The sequence below is a fragment of the Mirounga angustirostris genome, unplaced genomic scaffold (assembly GCF_029215605.1).
Source record: "Mirounga angustirostris isolate CCGP_5_RB_7025 unplaced genomic scaffold, mMirAng1.0.hap1 SCAF_4, whole genome shotgun sequence".
Classification (NCBI taxonomy): Eukaryota; Metazoa; Chordata; class Mammalia; order Carnivora; family Phocidae; genus Mirounga; species Mirounga angustirostris.
Window position 1 is genome coordinate 170448469 of NW_026991712.1, and position 21754 is coordinate 170470222.

At 53.2% G+C, this 21754-nt stretch overlaps 1 protein-coding gene across 6 annotated transcripts in view; it reads right to left on the reverse strand.

Annotated features, from left to right (window-relative positions):
* Positions 1-1196: 1196 nt before the first annotated feature.
* RPS6KA1 (ribosomal protein S6 kinase A1) overlaps positions 1197-21754 on the reverse strand; it is an 81883-nt gene continuing 61325 nt past the window's right edge. For 5 of the 6 annotated variants that reach the window (XM_064589716.1, XM_064589714.1, XM_045898369.3 and 2 more), the window contains 16 exons: positions 20403-20509; positions 19474-19511; positions 18970-19112; positions 18492-18562; positions 18111-18199; positions 17040-17104; positions 16707-16809; positions 15149-15279; positions 13892-14017; positions 13576-13665; positions 13027-13185; positions 4218-4379; positions 3916-3992; positions 3571-3688; positions 2509-2646; positions 1197-2177 (listed from right to left, as the gene is read on the reverse strand). In XM_064589716.1, the coding sequence (XP_064445786.1) occupies positions 2055-2177; positions 2509-2646; positions 3571-3688; positions 3916-3992; positions 4218-4379; positions 13027-13185; positions 13576-13665; positions 13892-14017; positions 15149-15279; positions 16707-16809; positions 17040-17104; positions 18111-18199; positions 18492-18562; positions 18970-19112; positions 19474-19511; positions 20403-20509 (1740 nt within the window). In that variant the 3' untranslated portion in view covers positions 1197-2054. Of the gene's footprint in view, positions 2178-2508; positions 2647-2673; positions 2909-3570; positions 3689-3915; positions 3993-4217; positions 4380-13026; positions 13186-13575; positions 13666-13891; positions 14018-15148; positions 15280-16706; positions 16810-17039; positions 17105-18110; positions 18200-18491; positions 18563-18969; positions 19113-19473; positions 19512-20402; positions 20510-21754 lie in introns of those variants that run through there. The other variant, XM_064589715.1, reaches the window with a different exon arrangement.

A 21754-nucleotide genomic window follows, 5' to 3' on the forward strand; every position in this document is an offset into this window, starting at 1 on the left:
GTATTTAAAAGGTATCTCCCACAGAATTCTCAAACCTGTTCCTCCACATTTCCCTCCGTGTTCAACTGCTCAAGTCAAAAATCTGGAAGATATGTAAGAATCTCCTTTCTCTCTTAGTCTCTCTATCCAAACGGCCAATAAATGCTGTCTACTTTACTTATAAAGCATATCCTGCCTGTTCACTCCCTCCCCATGCCCTCTCCCGCTTTCCTAGTCCAGGCCACCCCATCTCTCATCTGAGCCACTGCAGAGCCACTGATCCGTCACTCTGCTTCCTGCCTCCCCCGTCCCCCCATTAACTCTCTACACATGAGTCAGAGCCATCTTTTAAAAATGTAAATCAAATCATGTCACTCCTCTGCTTAAATTCTTCTAGGAGCTTACATTTTACTTGGAATTAAACCCTAATCCCTTTCCCTGGGCCACAAAGCCCAGCATGACCAGTCCCACCTTCCTTTCCAACCTCATCTCATGCAAACCCCCTGGCTCTGATATCACAACCACTTTGGCTTCTCTTTGGTCCCTCCCTGAGCATGCCCAGGCTGTTTCCTCCTTGGAAACAGTGTTTCCATGCCCACCTCCTTTGCTGCCCACTCTGCCCCACCTCCTAGTCTTGGAGAGCCCCTTATCATTCAATCTCAGCTTCTGGGTCACCTCCCCAAAGAGGCCTTCCTGATCATGCCATCTCCTATCCCAATTTAATTCTGCAAATGTCTTATCCATAGCTGACCTCAGTTTGTTAATTGTCCATTTCCCCTATTAGGAGGAAAGACCCATGGAAACAATGACCTTGTTTTCTACTTGCTTCCCCAGTATCTGGAGCAGGGCCAAGGTGGGTGCTCAGAAAATACTTAGTGTGGACAAAATGTCATTCCCCTCTCTGAGCCTCTGTTTCCCCATCCATAAACAGAGTTGATAATAGACTAGCATTAAACGAGATACACAGGCCCAGGCACAGTGCCTGGCACTTGGTCACTGGGGGCTAATAATACCATGACTCTTATTAATACCATAATGGAATCCCCTGGCAGGAATGTGCAGGAAGGGCCGGTGGGACTCCCACATGCTCCCCAAATGACCTGAGCTCCAAGCAGCTGGGCTCATTGGCCCTGATCCATTTCTTGTTGCTGCCAAAGTCCTCAACACCCAGTAGCAGAGAGGGGAAATTCAGGGATGAAAAGCGGAGGCGAGCGTGCTTCAGCTCAACTGCAAATTTATTAGAAAGGCCGTGGACAGATGAACCCTGAGTAACCAGCTGAGGAAGAAATGAAAAAGAGCCCCTGCCTCTCTCGGCCCACCCCACAGGCCTCTTGCGAACTCTGTCCTGGAGCAGACTCCAACACAAGTCCGCCCAAAAGTGCTTCCTGGATCCTCCTCCTGCGGCTGCCCCATCTCCCTGCGGGGAACCCCCTGGCGGAGCCGGTGTAGATGCTGGTGCCTGAGCTGGGGGCCACGGGGTCCTGGTCCTCTCTTCCAGCAGGAAGAGGTTTAGAGCGACCCCGCCACCCCCCAGCAGAACAGAACGGAAAAGGAGCTGACTGCGAATAGAGCAAGTTCTGCTAAACAGCCGAGGGCTCTGGAAGGTGGTGCCGGACTGCCTCGGAGGTATGTGCAGATGGCTGCAGATGGCTGCAGATGGCCCGTCGTGGGGTGCCCCGGGGTAGGATACCAAAGCTCTAAGGATTCTCAGCCGCAGAGAGCCTTGGTGTGACTCAGTGCCCCTCCTGGGGCTGCACTGGCTATTTCTGCTCCCAGAAAGGCAAATGGATCTTGTAAAAAATCCATGGCGGTTTTTGCCATTTTTTTCCTTAAAAAAAGATGAGTTTGTACAGTGAATTGATTTCAACCAGCAGAGCATGAGCCGAGAAAAGTCCATCCTGGGGAAGGAGAAGGCACTTCTCACACCCTCAGTGGGGGTGATCTGGGCTGACTGCTTCCTGGGCCCCTTGGGGCTCCGCTCCCGCTGGCCCCGTGACTCAGGCCTGCTCCGTCTGGGAAGTATATGCGGCCTCCATCAAGCCAGCACCGCCCTGCGGCCTGGACGCTCTGCCTTCTCACAGGGTGGTGGACGGCAGCTTCCTCACTCGCCGCTGGGCCAGGATCGATGACTCGATGGGCTTCAGCTGAGGGGTGGGCTTGGAGCTGTTGAGTGCAGAGTAGGTAGCTGCCATGGCCCCCTGGGAGAGAAGCGGGGAGGTCAGATCACAACGGCGGGCGGTGCAGGGACACGCACACCCCAGCCGCTCTCAGTGTTCCACACCCGCCCGGCCCCCTGTTAATCCAGCCTTGGCGGTCCTTCATGGTCAGTAGTCCTGCCTCCTCCATCAGACTGGAGGCTTCACAGGTCAGAGCCTGGGTCCCCCAGAGGACCGTGGACACCCTTGCATATTAGATGGGAGCTCCCTGAGGACAGATAGATACAGCATCTGCAGTCTATGCTGCCCAAGTTCTTGCCCTTGGAACCCTGGCCTGGGCCACCAGAGGCCCAGCAGCCCAGAGTGGCCATACCTTCACAAGTTGCAGGTCCTGGTGGGACAGCTGGCTCTGAGGGAGCTTGTCTTTCTGGGTGATCCATGGGTGCTGCAGGACCTGCTTGGCTGTGAGGCGCTGGTGAGGGTCCACATGCAGCATCTTGGACACCAGGTCCTGCGGGCGCGGCGGACAAGACGGTTGGTGGAGTTGGCAGCGGAGCCCACAGCTGTGCCCCACTGATGAGAAGTGGGCGAGCGGCCACCTCCTGCCATCTCCCGCCGTCTCCAGCCTGAACCCTCCCAGTCGCCCCTGTAATCCATCCTCCACATCGCTCCAAGGCCTCCCCAAGCACATGCCCTTCTTTGGGACTTCTTCCTGGAATGTCCTTTCCTTTCTCTTTCACCTTCTAGAAGCCATGCAGGAAGGTGGGGAGAACCTAAGATTGAGATCAGGCAGACTCAGGTTCAAAACTGGCCTCTTCTGCTGATCAAGTGAGTATCCTGGGCAAATTACTTCAACACTCCGAGCCTCAGTTTCCCCTCTGACAAAGAGGGAGAACAACAATATCTGCCTCATAAGGCTGATATGAGGTACTATTTATTAAGGGCTCGACCCGCTGTGTGGCACAGAGGCTCCCATAACTGGAAGCTTGCTAATACTGAGAGCTCAAATGCTCCCTCCTCTGAGAAGGCCTCTCTGCTTGACGTGGTCGGTAGCTCGGCTCCATGCCTCCAGCGCCTGCACCCCTGGAGGAGGACTTGCCTTTCTCTGCTGCCTGGCACCCCTTTCCTTGTATGCAAGCCCCTATCTCTCCCCACACCCAGTTCCCTCAAGGCAAGGGCTGTGATTATGCAGCCTCTGTCCCCCCGCAGGGCGCAGAACATGGGAAGGGCTGTGAATGATCACCAAATTGTCCAAACAAGGTAGGACGGCAGTCTGCCTGGGAACCTTCCACTTGGAGAAATATAGCAACAGCGATTTGTGGAACATTCCACTTGAAGAAACGAGGTTGCAGGTTACCTCTTCATGAACTGCTAAAAAGCCCTGGGATGGGACCCTGCCTCCCCACCCCAAATGAGCGGGGCCTCACAGACTCACCTTGGCTGTCTCTGAAACGGTGTTCCAATTTCCCCCACTCAGGGTGAACTTCCCACTGCCGATCCGGGTCAGGATTTCCTCCGGTGTGTCACTGGGTCCATTGGCAAATGGAGTGTATCTGGAGAAAAGTCCACCGAGTTGGGGTATAGCCTCTGGCCTCCATCCTGGGGCTAGGGGTGGGGGTCGGGAGCTGTTTCTCCCTTCAGGCTGGGTACTCCCCAGGGCGGAGTCTTCCCCTTCCATGTGGGGCTCCCAAAGGCAGGGCTGAGCCTCTCCCCTCAGCCAAGCACCAGCCCCGCCTGTGCACTAGGGCTGGAGGGAGGGCCGGGGAGAGGGGCCGCTCACCCCGCCAGCATGGTGTACAGCAGAATGCCCAGGCTCCAGATGTCGCAGCCTTCATCGTAGCCCTGGCGTTTCAGCACCTGGCAGGAAGGAAGGCAGGGGAGGGTGGTTGGTCTGAGGGGCAGCAGCAGTTGGCCCCATATGCTCGTGAGCTGCTCCCCAAAGGGCAGGACAAGGACCCCAACCATGGGCTGGATCCTCCCTTGGTACCGAAGCCAAGGCCACACAGACTGGAACCCTGGACCCCGTGGGGCCTCTGTAAAAGGGCACAAGGCCTCCTGTGCCAGGCTCCCTGGAGCACTCACCTCGGGGGCCACAAAGTTGGCAGTGTAGCAAGGCGTCATGAGGAGCCCATTCTCAGCCCGCAGCTGCTTGGCAAAGCCAAAGTCGCAGATTCGCAGGCACTCGGGGTTCCCAGACTCGTCCACGTACAGGATGTTGCTGGGCTTGAGGTCCCTATGAACAACCTAGGGGCAGGGGGTCTGGTCAGTTCTCAATGTGGGCAGGCTGCTAGTGGCCCAGGTCAACTGCCAGGGATGAGACAGTTAGGAAGACGGGCCCAGAGAGGGACAGAAGGACCCAGAATCTGAAAGGAAGGGAAGGGGCTGAAATGGGGCCCTTAGGGCTGCTGGTACTGCCGACTTGAATTTCGTGTGGATGTCTGCGAGGCAGCCCTAATTTCACCTGTCCACACCAAACTACTTATTTCTCCCCTCAAGTCTGCTCATCACAGTTTTTCCTGAAGACAACTCCACCGATGCTTCCCATTGCTTGGGTCAAAATCTTGAGTCCTCAATTCCTCTTTTTTTCTTATATTCCTCAATCAAGGCATCAGTAAGCTCTGCTGTCTCTACCACTGAAATATATCCAGAGCCCAACCACTTTTCAACCCCTCTACTGGCAGCACTGATCCCAACCAGGGACGCTATCATCCCTCACCTGCGTTACGGCAACCACCTCCTAACTGGTCTCCCTGCTTCTGCCCTGCCTCCTACAGTCCTAAATACAGCAGCCAGGGCGCCTGGGTGGCTCAGTTGGTTAAGCGTCTGCCTTCGGCTCAGGTCATGATCCCAGGGTCCTGGGATTGAGCCTCGTGTCAGGCTCGCTGCTCAGAGGGGAGCCTGCTTCTCCCTCTCCCTCTGCAGCTCCCCTTGCTTGTGTGCACGCTCTCCCTCTTTCAAATAAATAATCTTTTTTAAAAATACATACATACATACAGCAGCCAGAGGGATCCTGTTAAATTAAGTCAGATCATGTCATCCTGGCTGGAACCCCCCAAAGCTTCCCCTTTTAAGAGGCAGAGTCCTTCCAAAGGCCTACATGGCCCCACCTGATCTTTCCCCTGCCCCTCACCCACATCTCTTGTACTCTGTTGTCCTCTAGCACCCTCCTCCTTGCTCAATCAGCTTCAACCACACCAGCCTCTTTGCACTTCCTTCAACATGCCAAGCACACTTCTGCCTCAGGGCCTTTGCACTCACTGTTCCCACTTTCAGGAACATTCTTCCCTCAAGCATCTGCCTGGCTCATTCTCTTGTTTCTTTCAGGTCTCAGCTCAAATGTTACCTTATCAGTGGGGACTTCCCTGGACCATTCCATATAAAATAGCAAATACCAACCAGTACTCCTTAGGCTCCTCATCCTGCTTTATTTTTATCCATAGCATTTACCTCCATTTGACATAATATTTACTTGTTTTTCTGAATCCACCCACTGGAATATAAGTTCCATGAGTGTTTTGTTCACTGCTGTATCTCAACAGTTAAAACAGTTCCTAGCACACAGTAGGTATTCAAGGAGCATCTGTCCAATGTCATTCAGGCCTGAAGCAAATGACTCCTCTGGCCCCCCTGTGCTCCTCTGTAATCTGAGGGCTGAACCACTCCACTTTCCATCCTCCCCCCGTCCCTCTGTAGGGTTCTATGTAGAGCCAATCCTCCATTACCTCATTATCGACAACTCTCAGATCGCCAACCCTAGCCCAGAACTTTCCTGAGTCCAGAATCATATAGCTGCTTGCCAGAGATCAACCACTGAATGTTCCACAGACCCTCGAACCCAACACATCCCAGACTAAACTCGGTCTCACCCTCTTGCTCCTCCTCCCATAAGCTAATAGGGTGTTGACAAAAACCTTCAATGGCTCCCTACTACCTGCAAGATAAAGCCCAAAGTCCCCATCCTGGTGTGGGAGGCTCAGTTATCCATTCCAGCCTCACTGTCCACCACAACCCCTCAAGTGTCCTGAGCTCAGGCCAATGGAGGCTCCCTCGACCATAATCATATCTGTCTGTGGAATGGCTGCTCACCTCCAGCACCCCAGCACAGAGCAAATGCTAAGTGAACTCTGTGCAATGAATGAACAAATCCACCTCTAAAACACATAGAGATCTTGCAGGTGAGGTTTTGACTCTCACAGATTAGCTGGCTTTATGAGATGATCCTTTCATAGCCCCAGTTGAGCCCCAAGCCCTCTAGCAGGTGCCTGTGGGGCAGGTAGGTTGGAGGGTAGACATGGCCCTGACAGTCTACCTCCAAGAGGGCACAGTGCCGGATGAGGAGAGGGCTACACCGGCAGGGTGGTCTGGGTGACACCTGCAAACTGTATCCACACTCTTGGGAAGCCCCTTCCTGGGCTGTTGCCTGACCAGCTCCTAGGGCTCTGTCCTTCTGATACAATCATATGGCCCCAAAGACAAGGCCAGACCCCAAGAATGTAGACTCTCTTCCCTGCGGAGGGCCCAGCCAAGCTTTCCAGAGGTCAGGGATGCTCAGCCTGGCTGAGGGTATGAGTGATCTTCCTGGTTTCCAAAGTATTCTCCTACCCATGGTCTCACGGGGGCTGCCGTGATGCCTAGGTCAGTGGGCAGGGCAGGGACTGCCGGCTCTATTCTCCAGAGAAGGAAGCCAGGGCTATGAGAAGAGAATGGACTTGCTCATGTAAACAAGAAGCAGAGGTGGGGCTTGAACCCAGCTCTGACCTTAATTCCACAGTCTGCAGTTTGGTGTGACAATGACACTTTTGGGAAACTGGGATACGGAAGTTTTCGCTCTTTATCCTGCCGTCACACAACACAGAGAAACGGCAAACGCCTCCAGGTACTGTGGCTCACTACAGCAGGAAGCCCCGGCCGGGAGATTCTGATACCTGTCCCCCGCCCACCCCGGGTGTGTGTGGGGGAAGGGGTAGTGCAGGCTCCCATCCCCCTGCCCTGAAGACCACAACAGGCGGGGCAAGCGAGGAGTGAAGCCAGGCTGAGACGGAGCCAGGCCAACCAGTCTAAGGGGCAGCTGTGACCTACTCTGCTCCAGCTGACAGTCCCCACGTGGCAACTCAGGCCCAGGTTTCAAAAGGAGCCCAGTTACCTGACTCAACCAAACCCAAAGCAAAGAAACCACCCCACAGCCTGCAGGCCAAACAAAATGTGCATGCAGGTCAAATGCAGCCAGCGAGTAGTAGGCTGTGGCCTCTGGCAGAGCTGTGATTTCAGTCGGGCCAGAGTGCGAATCCTGCCTTTAGCAGCCTGTGTGATCTTGGACGTGTCACTTAAGCTCTCTAGACCTCGGTTTTGGGAAATGGGGCTGGTGATAGTGCTGAGGCCAGAAGGAGCATATGAGTATATGAGTTATGTACCGGGACTATTTAGCGCCGGGCTTGGGAAATGGCAGCTGTGGTCACAGTGACTCCAGCACTCCCCAGGCTGACCCCACCGCCGGGCTGGACCTTAAGCTACAGAGCACGCTTGTTAAGAAGCACTCAAAGGGGCGCCTGGCTGGCTCGGTCGTTTGGGCAGCTGCCTTCAGCTCACGTCATGATCCCAGGGTCCTGGGGTCGAGCCCCGCATCGGGCTCCCTGCTCGGTGGGGAGCCTGCTTCTCCCTCTCCCTCTGCCGCTCCCCCTGCTCATGTGCTCGCGCACGCTCTCTCTCTCTCTCCCTCAAATAAATATTTGAGGGAGAGAGATAGAGAGTGAGAGAGCATGAGCAGGCAGGAGGAGCAGAGGGAGAGGGAGAAGTGGACTCTCTGTTGAGCAAGGAGTCTGATGCGGGGCTCGACCCCAGGACCTTGATCATGACCTGAGCCGAAGGCAGGCGATTAAACGACTAAGCCACCCAGGCACCCCAAATAAATAAAATCTTTAAAAAAAGCAGCACATAAGATTAGAGGGACAACAAGGACGGGCAAACTAGAGGACTGGGAAGCCGGATTAGCGAGGAGACTTTTACTTACCCCTGGGCCTCAGCTCCCTCACCTCTACAATGGGCATGATGACAGTCCCCACTTCCAACTGTCTGTCAGAACAGTTAGGTGAGTTGGTATGTAAAGTGCTTAGAACTCTGTCTGGCCTGTGGGAACTGCTGTGTAGAGCCCGCTACCATTAGCAGCCACCTCTGTCGTCCTCCCCGTCACTGGAGGATGTGCATTTAGGCGCCTGGAACACACACACACACACACACACACACACACACACACACTGAAGTTCTTTTATGTAAATCATCTGGGTAAACAGAGAAGCCGAAGTGTGACTCTCTACTGACTTCTCCAACAGGCTGTCCCGGGCTCAGTGGGGCCCTTCTGGTGACAACATGAGGGAAGCTAGGCATAAAAGGACTCCATGTGTTCAACAAAGAACTCTTGCAAAATAAGATGAAAAAGACAGACAACCCAATTTTTAAAAATAAACATAGGACTTGAACAGGCAGTTCATGAAAGAGACTGTCCAAAATGACAATAAACACACAAAGAGGGGCTCAACTTCACTGGTCATCAGGGAAATGCAAATGAAAACAGCAACGAGAAAGCCCTCCCCACCTACCGGAACAGCTAGGATTCGAGCCATGCAATAACCCAAGCCTGGGCAAGGACCAGAACTCCCGCACGCTCTGGAGGGGCTGTAAGCGGGCAAAACAGCTTTGGAGAACTGTTTGGCATCACCTGCTAAAGACGAACATACACACACACACATACACACACACCGCAACCCGGAGGGTCCACTGCTACACACAACGTCACAATACCCATGGGCGGTCACCAAAAGACAAGCGCTAGAATGTCACGGCAGCATTATTTATTTGTCATCATCGAAAACTAATAACAATCCAGAGTCCCTTAACAGCAGAAGGGACCACAGAAGCATTGTCTGTTCATACAGCAGAAGTTACACCGCAATGAGGATGAGGGAGCGACAGCCGCACGACGACATGGAGGACTCGCAGAGCCAGAGGCAACAGGGGAGGTGTTTATAAAATTCAAAGACAAGCAAAACGAATCGAAGCTGTTAGCAGTTAGCTTAGAATGGTCATCCTTGGGAAGGGGGCAGGGACTGGCAGGGATATGACGGAATTCGGGGAAACCGGAAAAGCTCTGATTTTTTTTTTTCTTTAAGATTTTATTTATTTATATGACAGAGAGAGACACAGTGAGAGAGGGAACACAAGCAGGGGGAGAGGGAGAAGCAGGCTTCCCGCTGAGCAGGGAGCCTGATGAGGGGCTCGATCCCAGGACCCCGGGATCATGACCTGAGCCGAAGGCAGACGCCCAACGACTGAGCCACCCAGGCGCCCCAAAAGCTTTGATTCTTGATCTGGGTGCTGGTTATGTGGGTGTACTCACTTTCTGAAAATTTACTGACTTGAACGTTGGGATTCATGTTTATGTCATACTTCAATAAAAAGATAACATTAAAACAAATAGAAAGTCCCAGTGGACACTGTTGCTGGTCATCCCCTTCCCATTCCTCTTAGGAGAGTCCCAGCTTCTAAACCACAGATACTGCCAATTCATAATCAGCTCAAAGAATCTCCCTCCAAATACCTCAATGAGAGTTTCCCATTTCCTCATCATCTCCCCTGGTATTTGGAAAGGGCCAGAAACTTTAGAGACCCACAGACTCGCAACGTTGGGAAAGAGACCACTTTCTCCCATAACACTGCCCCCCCCACGTGGTTGTCTGTACTTGGGAGTTTATATGTCCCTAGTAGAGGAGGCAGCTCTCACTCTACAAAGTCCTTCCTTGCTTTGAGCTTGACCCATTGGAAACTCACTGCTTTGGCTCTGTCTTCTAAACCTTCTTGGGGGTAACTTTAACCAGTACTCACTTGAGAACAAAACAGGAAAAGGAAACATTTACTACCTGACCTGACATATTTAAATATTAGTCTATTTGCACTGGCCATTTCAAAAGCCAAAACCACTTCGAACATGACCATTAAAACGGTACATGTGGTAACCAAATTGAAGCTCTGATTCTTTTTTTTTTTTTTAAAGATTTTACTTACTTTTTTTGTCAGAGAGAGAGAGAGCACAAGCAGGGGGAGTGGCAGGCAGAGGGAGAGGGAGAAGCAGGCTCTCCGCCAAGCAAGGAGCCCGATGTGGGACTCGATCCCAGGACCCTGGGATCATGACCTGAGCCGAAGGCAGACGCTTAACCAACTGAGCCACCCAGGCATCCCACTCTGATTCTTTTTTTTTTTTTAGAGATTTTATTTATTTGACAGAGAGACACAGCGAGAGAGGGAATACAAGCAGGGGGAGTGGGAGAGGGAGAAGCAGGCTTCCCGCGGAGCAGGGAGCCCGATGTGGGACTCAATCCCAGGACCCCGGGATTATGACCTGGGCCGAAGGCAGACGCTTAACGACTGAGCCACCCAGGCACCCCTCTGATTCTTTTTTACAAAAGAATCCCCCTCATAAATTAGACAGAATCAGACATTGCCATTTTTGCAAACCCTAATGAAATGACTGATGCAGGCAAAGATCCTGAAAGGATGAAACCATTGCATGAGAGGTTGGTGAGGGTCTTTACAGTACACCGTCGGGCTCACCCACTGCCTGCCACCCATTCACCCATCCCTAGACTGTTACCACCTGAGAGGACCAATGACTAATGGGGGCAAAGTGACGCTGTGCTTGGGGATGTGATGCCGTATGAAGTACACCACACCTCCCATGAAGTGTTTTCTAACTCCTTGCTTCTGAAAAGAAGCTGAAGCAGAATATAATTAAGATTTTAGAAATACAGGCAATAGAGAAACAATTACAATGATGCCATAGGGCACCTGGGTGGTTCAGTCGGTTAAGCGTCTGCCTTTGGCCCAGGTCATGATCCCAGGGTCCTGGGATCGAGTCCCCAGTTGGGCTCCCTGCTCAGTAGGGTCTGCTTCTCCCTCTGCCCCTCCCCCCTGCTTGTGTTCGCTCTCTCTCAAAAATAAATAAAATCTTAAAAACAAAAGAGAATACTTTTTAAAAAATGATGCCATAAGGAAGCAAACAGACACATTCAGAATGTGGGACATTCCACAGAACTGATCTCTTCAACTAGTCAGCGGCATAAAAAAGGGGAGGTTTTACTATGGAGGTTATGTGGATGTATATATTTAACAAAACTCTTCGGGTTATACACTTAAGCTCTACCATATGCAAAATTTATCTCTGTTTTTGAAAAGAGACTTAAGGGATTTAACAAGTGAAGGAAAGGTGTAAATCTTACAGAGATTGTGATTCCAATATTACTAATGGCAAAAAGATTTTTTGAAAGGACAATAGGGAAATGTATCTATTGACTAGGTACTATGTGAACACAAGTAATTGTTAATTTTGAAAGTTGTTATGAAGGAAAATGTCTTTTTTAGGGTTAGAGACATACAACTAAGATTGTGTGAGGTCTGAGATATGCTTTAAAATACTTTAATTATAGGTATTTATGGGTCAAGTGTCATAATGTCTGTAACTTCCTTTCAAATGCATCTGTAAAAATATATATTTATATGCAGAGATAAGGATATAGAGGTAGAGACAAAGAAACAGAGATAAAGAAAATGTGGCAGACTGTTAAGATTTGGTGAATCTAGAAGAGAAATGGTTTTCATAAGATTCTTTTAACTTTTCTATAGATTTGAATGTTTTCCTCAATAAAAGGTTGGGAGAAATACTTCAGCAACAACAAAAAAAGAAAGAAAGAGAGGGAAGGAAGAAGAGGAAGGAAGGAAAGAAGGAAGGAATGAAAGGGGAAGAAAAAAGAAAAGAAAGAGAGGGAGGGAGAGAGGGTAGAAAGGAGATAAAAATCTCAACAATTCTTTAATCTGGGTGATGGGTATCTGGAGGTTCATTATACTCTTCTCATAGTTTTGTATATATTTAAAAATTTTGACAATAGAAAGTTAATAAAAAAAAAAAAAAAGCACAGCAATGATCTGGCCCTATTCCTCCCTATGCAGCATTTTCCACGGGGCTGCTGTGGCCCGTGGAGCCTTCCAAGGGCGGTGAGGTGGCAGCTCCTGCTATCCTGAGTTCGCAGATGAGGAAACGGCTCAGAGGTGAGAGGCCTTCCCAACAGTACACGCAGGACTTGGACACAGCCGATCACTGGATTCCAGAACTTGCATTCTTAACCCCCACGCTGTCTGACCGCGAGCACCCCAAAACATCATCTTGTCCAGAGAGAAACTCATGCTAACTCTATTTTCAGCTTCTATACACACCACAGGAAATCTTCCACCTCCATCCCATGCAATGATAAAGGCCAAGTCGTATGGTTTGGACAAATACCTCTTCTCTAGCACCTGCTGTCTTTCCAGCAGCATTTCCTCCTGCATCCACTTCCTCTGTCCTAGCAGCCGAACCCACAACCAGATTCAACTCCCTGCTGACCCTGCAGCTTCCTAACTCACAGACCCACACCCGATCTGCAGCTCCTCAACCACGTTCCTCAGTCGGACATTCTGGCTCTATTCTTCTCTGGCTGTGTGACCTTGGGCAAGTCACCTCACATCTCTGAGCCTTGGTCTTCTTACCTGTAAAGTGGGGCCAATAACAGTAGCTACCTCCTAGGTCTGTTGTGAAAATCAGCTGAGATAGCGTAAGGAAAGAACTTAACATGGTGCCTGGCACACAGCAAGTACTGTGTCAACATTCCTTTTCACCATCCGGCCTCATCTCTCCCTCCTTCCCTTCCTTACATCCATCTCCTTACCCACCCACCACCCATCGTCTCCCCTCTGGCTGGCTGCCTGAAGACAGCTCCTGCCTGGGCCAGCCATGGCTCATGCACTCTGCTGATGGTAAGATCCTCAGCAGCCCGTCATCCCCACTGGGTGCCCCCTACCCCGGACTTACCCCCTGGGAGTGCAGGTACTCCACGGTTTTGCTGATGGTGTGCAGGACAAAGCTGGCCTCCCGCTCTGAGAAGAATTTCTGCCGCAAGATCTTGTCTAGCAGCTCCCCACCCCGCATCAGCTCTGTCACCAGGTACACGTGTTTGCCATCATCGTACACCTGTCAGAGACCTCACCGTCAGGGCCCTCCCCTCCATGCCAGGCCTGGGTCCCTTGGTTACCCATTCACCAGGCCAGGAAAGAAGGACATAAGCCTCGGATATGTGTTCTGCTCCGTGCTTCAGTAGCCCCCATGGGGCCACTTCTCTGGGCTTCTGTCCTCCCTAGACAGGAGGATATTGGCCCTGGTCCCCCAAGGGGCAGGAAAGAGGTCAGAGAAGGCCCGAGTCGGAAGTGGAGAGCCTTGGGGCGCAGCCAGACTGGTGGCACAAAGATCCTTCCCTCCCATGAGCAGAGGAAAATCCGAAGTCAAAGGAATGGCAGTTCTGAGACAAATCCCAGAGTTGAGTGCCCCAGGCCCCATCCCGGTCTCAAGGACCCTCCCACTCACATCTTTCAGAGTGATGATGTTGGGGTGCTGCCCATACCGCAGAAGAATCTCAATCTCTTCTGAGGGATCCCGCTTGCTCTTGTCGATGACCTGAGGAAAGGGGGCACATGGGCGACATCAGGGGGACATTCTCCAGAGTTCCTCCCTGCCACAGAGCCCACACTGCAGGGCTTGGAGGTGGGGGGGGGTCTCAGCCGCATTCCTTTCACCCACCCAGAGAGCCTAAGGCACCCACCCTCCCCCGCCAAAGGGCCAGGGCTACATTGGCCTCCCCCCAGCCCAGGATCCTTGGCTGAGACATGGTCAAGAGGCCCACCTTGACAGCATACTCCGTATTGGTGGCCTTGTGGACACAGCGCTTGCACACGGAGTAGGAGCCCACACCGATCATCTCCTTTACGACATAGCCATCGCTAAAAACCAGGTTTTTCCCGTGGAGTTGCTGCAGGAGACCAACAGGTGGGGCTGACCCTCTGCTCTAGAATGCAGGGGTCGTCCTCCAGCGCCCAAGGCCTTGGCTCAGTGGAGGTGGCACCAGGCAAGAGTTGGAGGCCTGGGGCAGAATCTTGGTCCTGTAACCTCGAGCAAAAATCTCCCTCTGGGCCTCGGTTTTCTACTCTATATGGGCACACGCAGTGGCTCCAGGCTGTGGTCAGACGGGGGTGACGAGAGCAGGCAACAGAGTCACGACACACACATCATGAGGTCTGTGGCTCTGAGAAAGCTGGGCAGGCCTGAGGGACGTAGGAGCCCTGAGCTGGGTCCCGGCGCTGCCACTTCCTGTGAACTTGGGTGAGTTGCCTCCCCCTTCTGGCGTGTCAGAGCCCATGTCGTGAGGTGTCTTAAGGTTCTGAGCCATTAACAATAGCAAATACTTCTGTGGTGCTTAGTGTGGGGCAGGAACTATTCCCAGCACTTTTCAGCAGTGACCACATGCCCTGTGACAGCCCTGGTTCATGCCTGTTGTCTTTACACCCAGTCTGGTGTATTGTTTGTCCTGGACAAAGGTGTCTCAGCTGTATAATAAATTACATGGTCACCTTAACTTTCACACACAACAACCTATGGAGAAGGTTCTATCATCATCCCCATTTACAGCTGAGGGAACCGAGGTGCTGGGAAGGTAAATCTGTCACTCAAGGTCCTTTACCTTAGAAGCTCTGAACCCGGGCAATGAGCTCCGGAGTCTACACTCAGGCCTCTCACTTCTAAGTTTCCCACGGAGCTGGGGAAGTGCGCTCATGGGGGACAAATGTGAGGAAACCTGAGCCCTCTGCCCCCCGTCCCCGTCAGGGACCTGTCAGCCACCCCACAGCACTAGCACCCTGGGCACCCCCTCACATTTATTTATCTAGGCTTTACAACGTCCCCGGCTCTGTGCTCGGAAATTTCTATCCATGTGGCCACCCAAGCAGAGAAACTGGGGCCCAAGGAGGCTGGGAGGTCCAACGGACTACACAGTGACAGTCAGGGTTTGACACTCAGTGACTCCAGAGCCTGTGCCCCCAGCTGTTCTGCCTTGGCGACTCCCGGGTAGGGAAGACAACGGAGAAGCAGTCTCCTGCCCCCTCACCTGTACCACTGAGTGCAGTGGGGCCTGTGTGGCCCGAGGCTTGCCGTCGTCCTCCATCAGGCCAGTGGCCACGAAGCTGAAGCCACGGAACAGTTGATGGGCACCAGCACTGGGGGGGATGCCTGGGGAGTCTGCAGGGGTGGGAGGTAGATGTGACCCTGAGAAGGCGCCCTTGACCATGGGGCTTCCAGGCCTGCCTCAGCAGCTGGCTGTGGAGGGGGCTTGGGTAGGCCCCTCATGCCAGGCCTCAGGCAGCCCATTTGTTCATGTGTCTTTAGACCAGCCCAGCCCTGACACACAAGAAACATAGAAGACCCCCCACACTGGGCGTCTGGCCCAAGCCAAGACACTTCATCTCTTTCTGGAGGCCTACTGCCTCAGGTCTGCCCCTTTGGGTCCATCTTCTGTGCAGCACCAGGAGGGATGGTCCCAACTACAAATCTACCCCCTGCCCGAACCCTTCAAGTGCTCCCCTCGGACCTCAGAAGAAAGCCCAACTCCTCAGCTGGGCAACTGAGGTCCTTGCAATCTTAGCTTCCTCTGTCTCCACTCTGCAGCTCAGCCTCACTGGACTCCCCAGGTCCTTAAAGGAGCCCCTGAGCCCCCGCACATGCTATTCCCTGTAATTGGGTACTCCACGGCTCTTCTGCCCTTCAAGGCTCGGCTGTCACACTCCCCTCTGAGAAACTCTGCCTGAAGCTGCTCCTCCAGCTCCTCACCCCTGTGAAGCTGCACTCGTCACACTGCCCAGTTTTCATGTCTCTCCCCCAAATAGAGTCTGAGCCCTATGAAGGCAGGGCCAGCCCCCGTCCCCCATGGCTGATCACTGGCAACAGCAGGAACCTGGTACATATGGGTCAGATAAGTGAATCAAGATGAGACAAACTATTGGAGAAGTGCTAAGCTCCCTGTCATCAGAGATGTGCAAGCCACAGTGAGAAAAGCACCCCCTCTGCTAAAACCCATCCATCTGGGAATCCTTCCAGAACTAACACTACCCCCCCAATATCTGGCCAAAATATTGGGATTTATCAAACTCCCTCCCAGAAGCCCCCTCCTTGGCTTCTCGCAGTAACCCCAGGAACTGAGAGGGTCTGTGGCTGAGCCCACGTTCTAGATGAGTACACTGAGGTCCAGTGATCAGAGCAGCCAAAGGCGATTCCCACATTTGCCCCTGACCTGTGGGCGCTGTCACCTCTGCTCTGCCAGACTGTCTCCACCTCATGTTTCTGCTGGGTCGGATTCTTTAGTCCTGACGTGAATGTGAGCCTCATGTGTTCGGTCTTCCCAGCGGGCTGGAAGATGCCCCGGGGAAGGGGGCCCGACTTTTCTACTGTGGCCTTAACCACCCACTCCCCCACCCCCTCACCCAGACACAAAGAGGCCCATAGAGCCCTGGAGTGGGAGAGTCAGGCCGAATGAGATGGGGACAAAGAGTCAGAGACCTATCCTGCGGTCTGCCCACACACCTGGGCCTGACCACCCTACATCCTGAGGGGCCCCCAACTCCCTGCTTCCCTCCTGTACCAGCCCAAGACAAGCCAGACCACAGACGCACCCTTGGGTGTGCGGGACGTGAACTCGGTGTCAAAGTAGAAGGTGTCGTCAGGTTGCGCCACGGCCGGCTTGAAGGGTGGCTTGATCTCACGACGGTACAGCTTCTGCAAGGTGGGGTGGGCACTCCGGTCACCATGGTGCCCCCACAGCCCATCAGGAGCCTCGGGCAGGAGAAGGTAATTGGCCTGGAGTGCAGGCACCCTGGGAGGCCAACCTTGCCTCCAAGGCCATGCCGTCACCCTCTGCTCCACATCCGGGGCCCTTGTTGGTAGAAGCCCCCTCCCGCCACAGGTGAAGCCCTGATGGGGGCTCTGGGGTGGACAGACACACTCACATTCCAGTCAATGGTAGAGTAGAAGGCATGCCGCTTGATTTCCTCTGCCCCATCAGGGCCGGAGCCTGAAAGAGCCCAGATGAGGGGTCTGCCCTTGGACGGTCCAAGCCCCCAGACACCCACCCTGTCTGCTGTGTGACCTCACCATGGTCTGGGACCAGCGACTGCAGCAGTCTACTGGGAGCATGGGGGACAATGGGCTCCCCCTGTCCCAAATCCACCCAGCCATGACCCCAAAGGCCTACTGCCCACTCAGCATTTTCCACTTTCTGGAGATCCTTATGATCAAGCTCCAGTGTACTGATGGAATAAGAAAGGCCCAGAGAGGTCAGGCAACTTGCCTAAGGCCACACAGAACAGAAATTGGCCTTGTCTGAGATCTGCAGAGGCCCCCATCTCCCTCCCAGCCCAGGCCTCCTCCCTATTGCTCTTATCCCATGTCCTTGTCAGCCACCAGGCAGACTCTCACTCCATTCAACCCCAGGGACCCGGACTGGACCTTACAAAGCTGGTCATGGTCCAGAGGAACCCAGGGGCCAAGGAGCCAAGACACAGTGAACATCTTCTACACAACAGGCATGTTCATGCAACTTCATTTAGTCAATAGGGTTCCAGAGCATCATCTCCCATGGAGACGGGGACCCAGGGCTCGGGGAGGTGAAGTCAACTGCCTTGGGTCACTTAGCTCATAAATGGCCCTCATTCAACAAATATTTATGGAGGGACCACTGTGTGGGGGCGGTGAGGACCTGACACGGGGCCGGGATTGGGACCTGAGCCTCCTGACTCTTGAGCTCATGCTCTTTCTGCTGTGCCAGCAGCCTTGGCGAAGGAGCTGTGTGGGGGCCTCTGTCCTTGTCCCCAGGGGGAGTGGGGATGACTCAGTTCCTGCCTTCCCCCTACACACAGGTCACCCCCCCCAAACACCACACATGGAGCCAGAAAGCAGGGTGGCCCGCGGCATTGTCTGCCCACACAAAGGACAACAACGGCCCCTTTCAGCCCCAGATGTGGCTCTGTGGCCTAGGCTGCAGCTGTACCCCGCTCCCCTCCCGAGCTGGGGCTGCTTACCGAGCCGGTTGGCAGGATTCCGCTTGAACAGGGCCCGCAGGAGGCTCTGGGCTTCCGTGCTCAGAAACTGGGGCATGCCCAGCTTCGCCCTAAAATAGCCCCCAGGTCTCATCAGGGCTGAGCCCGCCCCAGAGGCCCTGTCTCCCCTCCCCACTCTGTCCAGGTCGAATTTCCAGCTCAATCCAGACAAACCATCCACTAACTCACCTCCCAAAGACTTCAGGGATTCCCCGCCCAAGCCCAGGAAAGCATAGTGCTTAACCCAGAGGAGGGTCTCATTAATGGGGAAATCTGAGGCAAGAACAGGGTATTATTCTGGCCCCCAAGCTGGGGCCAGCATCGGGGGAAACCCTAAAGTGTCAGGGCAGGGCTGGTGCTTACTTCAGAATCAGCGTCATGGTCTCCTTCCGGTCCTTCCCCTGGAAGGGCAGGGAGCCCGTCAGCATCTCAAACTGCAAAGGACAAGGGTCTGTGAGGCTGTGGTCTCCATCTCCCATGTCCCCCACCTCCTCCCACCCAGGCCAATCAGCTCCATTCCCAGGATTCTTGCTGGACTGTGGCAGGTCCACCTGGATCAAGAATTGTGACTGTCTCTCTTTCCTCTGCCAATCAGAACACCAAAAGCAGTACTAGGGGCTGAGGCTGAGGTGAGGCCCAATCCCAGGCTGGGGGCAGCCCATGTGGGGCCAAGCCTGGAATCCTCCCAAGGAAGGAACCTGCAGCTGGGTGGAGGGTGAGGCAGCTTGGCTGGGAAAATACAGGAGGAAGTCTTAGAGACTATCAACCCCCTCACTGTACAGAGGGGAAAACTGAGGCCCAAAGCATGGGCTGAATGCTTTACCCCTGTCTGGGCACTCACCATCAACACCCCGTAGGACCACCAGTCGGCACTGTGGGTGTGGCCCTGGCGGTTGACGACCTCGGGGGCCATGTACTCCACCGTCCCACAGAAGGAATAGGCCTTTTTCTCATGGTCAATGGCCTCCTTGCTCAGGCCAAAGTCTGTGGCAAGGAGGGCAAGAGGACACGTCTTTAGGAACCCCCCTGCCTTCCTTGCTGCCAACCCCTGCACACCCAATGCCCCTGCCCACAGGCCTGAGGACATCACCCCCATGACACTCGGGAGGAGGCTAAGGCCCAGAGAGGTTAGGTAACTTGCTCAAGGTTACCTAGTGGGGAGCTAGGGTTCACACCCAGGCCATCCCAAGTCTAGGGCCTGGACTTTTGACCACTTCCAAGTGCCTGGCACAGCCTCTCAGGTAGAACGGATCTCCTGGCACTCAGCCCATGCCTATCAAGAGCCCATCCTGCCCTCCCCTGGGACTTGATGGGGGGGGGCGGGGAACAGGGGCCCTCTACTCACCAGTGAGTTTGATGTGGCCCTCCTCATCCAGAAGGATGCTGTAATGAAGAGATGGGTTCTGGTGACACCATGGGGGTTGTGGGGGGCTGGGCCTGGCCCAGAGAAGGTGATCCACCCAGATCCATCTGATGAGAGGCAGGTGGAGTAGACGGGTGCTGCCATGCACACATGTTGCCTGCCTTCTTTGCTAATCCTTGAAACAACGGGCTGAGGTAGGGACTATTATGGCCCTATTTTAACAATGGGGAAACTAGGGACACCTGGGTGGCTCAGTCGTTAAGCGTCTGCCTTCGGCTCAGGTCATGATCCCAGAGTCCTGGGATCGAGCCTCGCATCGGGCTCCCTGCTCAGCAGGAAGCCTGCTTCTCCCTCTCCCACTCCCCCTGCTTGTGTTCCCTCTGTCAAATAAATAAAATAAAATAAAACAAAACAACCAATGGGGAAACTAAAGCTCAGGGAAGTTAAGTAACTCCACACGGTCACAGAACTAACAGGTGGTGGAGATAAGATTTGAATTCAGGTCTGCCTAACTCAAAAGCCAGATCTCTTTCCAGCCCAGCACCTGTTCCCCTGGGCTCCCCCAAGTTACCATTTGAGGATATTTTAGCTATTAAGGAAAATTCTAGAGAGGACCATATCAAGGAATGACTTTTAGTGATGGCATCTCAGACATCACACTGGATTAGCAAAAAATGTAGGCAATCACCTGCACGGAGGAGCCTCAGTCTCGTCAATGGCAGAATGGTGATTAGGCAGCCCCCCAAGGTGGGCCTGCTGCCACCACCACCCCACTCCAACCACCTATTCATGGGGCAGCCATAGAGAGGGAGACTTTGTTGGGGAGAGTCACACCCACCCCTCAGGAGAGACCCCAGGGCCTGCCTCTGCACTCCCTAGGGAGGCTGGTATGGAGCGCGGGCTTCACTCACTTTTCAGGCTTGAGGTCTCTGTAAATGATGCCCAGGCTGTGCAGGTGGTCCAGGCCCAAAGCCAGCTCAGCCAGGTAAAACTTCACATCCTCCTCTGTGAACATCACCTACGACAGGCGGGAGGGAGCGTCAGCTGGGAGTGCCTCTTCGTCAGGAGCTAGGGCACTGGGCAATCAGCAGCTTCCTGGTCCTCAGGGCCCACCCTGGGGAGGACCCTTAGACACCCCCAGGCCATACTCTCTTCTCCTTATAAAGGGGGTTGAGTATGAAATGACTAACATACAAGTCACTCATCGTGGCATTGTTTGGAAATAGCAAAAGGGTTGCAAAGAGCCCAAGCGTTGAGCAGAAGACTGAAATGAACTCCCCGGCATGATGGAGTGCTATGTAGCCCTAAACACACAAGGAATCTCTCCATGTGCTGATATGGATCGATCTCTAAGATACACTGTCTTGAGCAAGGCAAGATACAGAACGGTATATACAGGGTAGTGCTTTTTCTGTAAGAAAATGGGGGTTGGAATTCAGAACATGTATCAGAATGGTTTGTATTACTAAAGAAACATGGGGTGCTTAAACAAGAAATCAATAAAAATGTTTACCTATGGGGGTAGAGGGACTGGGGTGGGAGGAAGACTTCTCAATGAGATTTTTCTTTTCAATCATGTAAACGTATTACCTATTCAAACATTAAAATAACATTTAAAAATTTTTTTTAAAGTTTGTTTCTCTTCTGAAGGTTGACTTGTATTAATGGTCCCATTTTTATATCTGGCTCAAATTCTTTTACGTCAGTTAAAATCCTTTTGGTTAGGGGCGTCTGGGTGGCTCAGTCAGTCGGGCGTCTGCCTTCAGCTGGGCTCGTGGTCTCGGGGTCCTGGGATTGAGCCCCACGTCAGGCTCCCTGATCAGTGGGGAGTCTGCTTCTCCCTCTCCCTCAGCCTCTGTCCCTCCCACTCATGCTTGCTCTTTCTCTCAAATAAATAAATAAAATCTTAAAAAAAAAAAAATCCTTTTGGTTAACACATAGGACATAATGTTAAAATATCCAGATTTCTGGGAGGATTTGCGCTTCTTCCCATCCTCAAAGCTTTGCCCGGGGCAGCCTTGGAAGAATGGAGGTGGAGAGGTGAAAGACCCCTTAGCTCCTGGGAATCAGGGTGGCGTCAGACGCAGGCCCTGATCCTCCTCACCCATCCTGGGAGAAACTCTGAGGCTTGGCCAGGGTGTACACTCTGTCCCAGGGTGGGTTCCTAGGTCAGGGTCTGCTAGGCAGGCCTGGGTGGTCCCAGGTCCAAGCCACACTGGTCACGTTCTTCACAGAGCTCTGGGATGAGAGGCCTCGTTGTCTC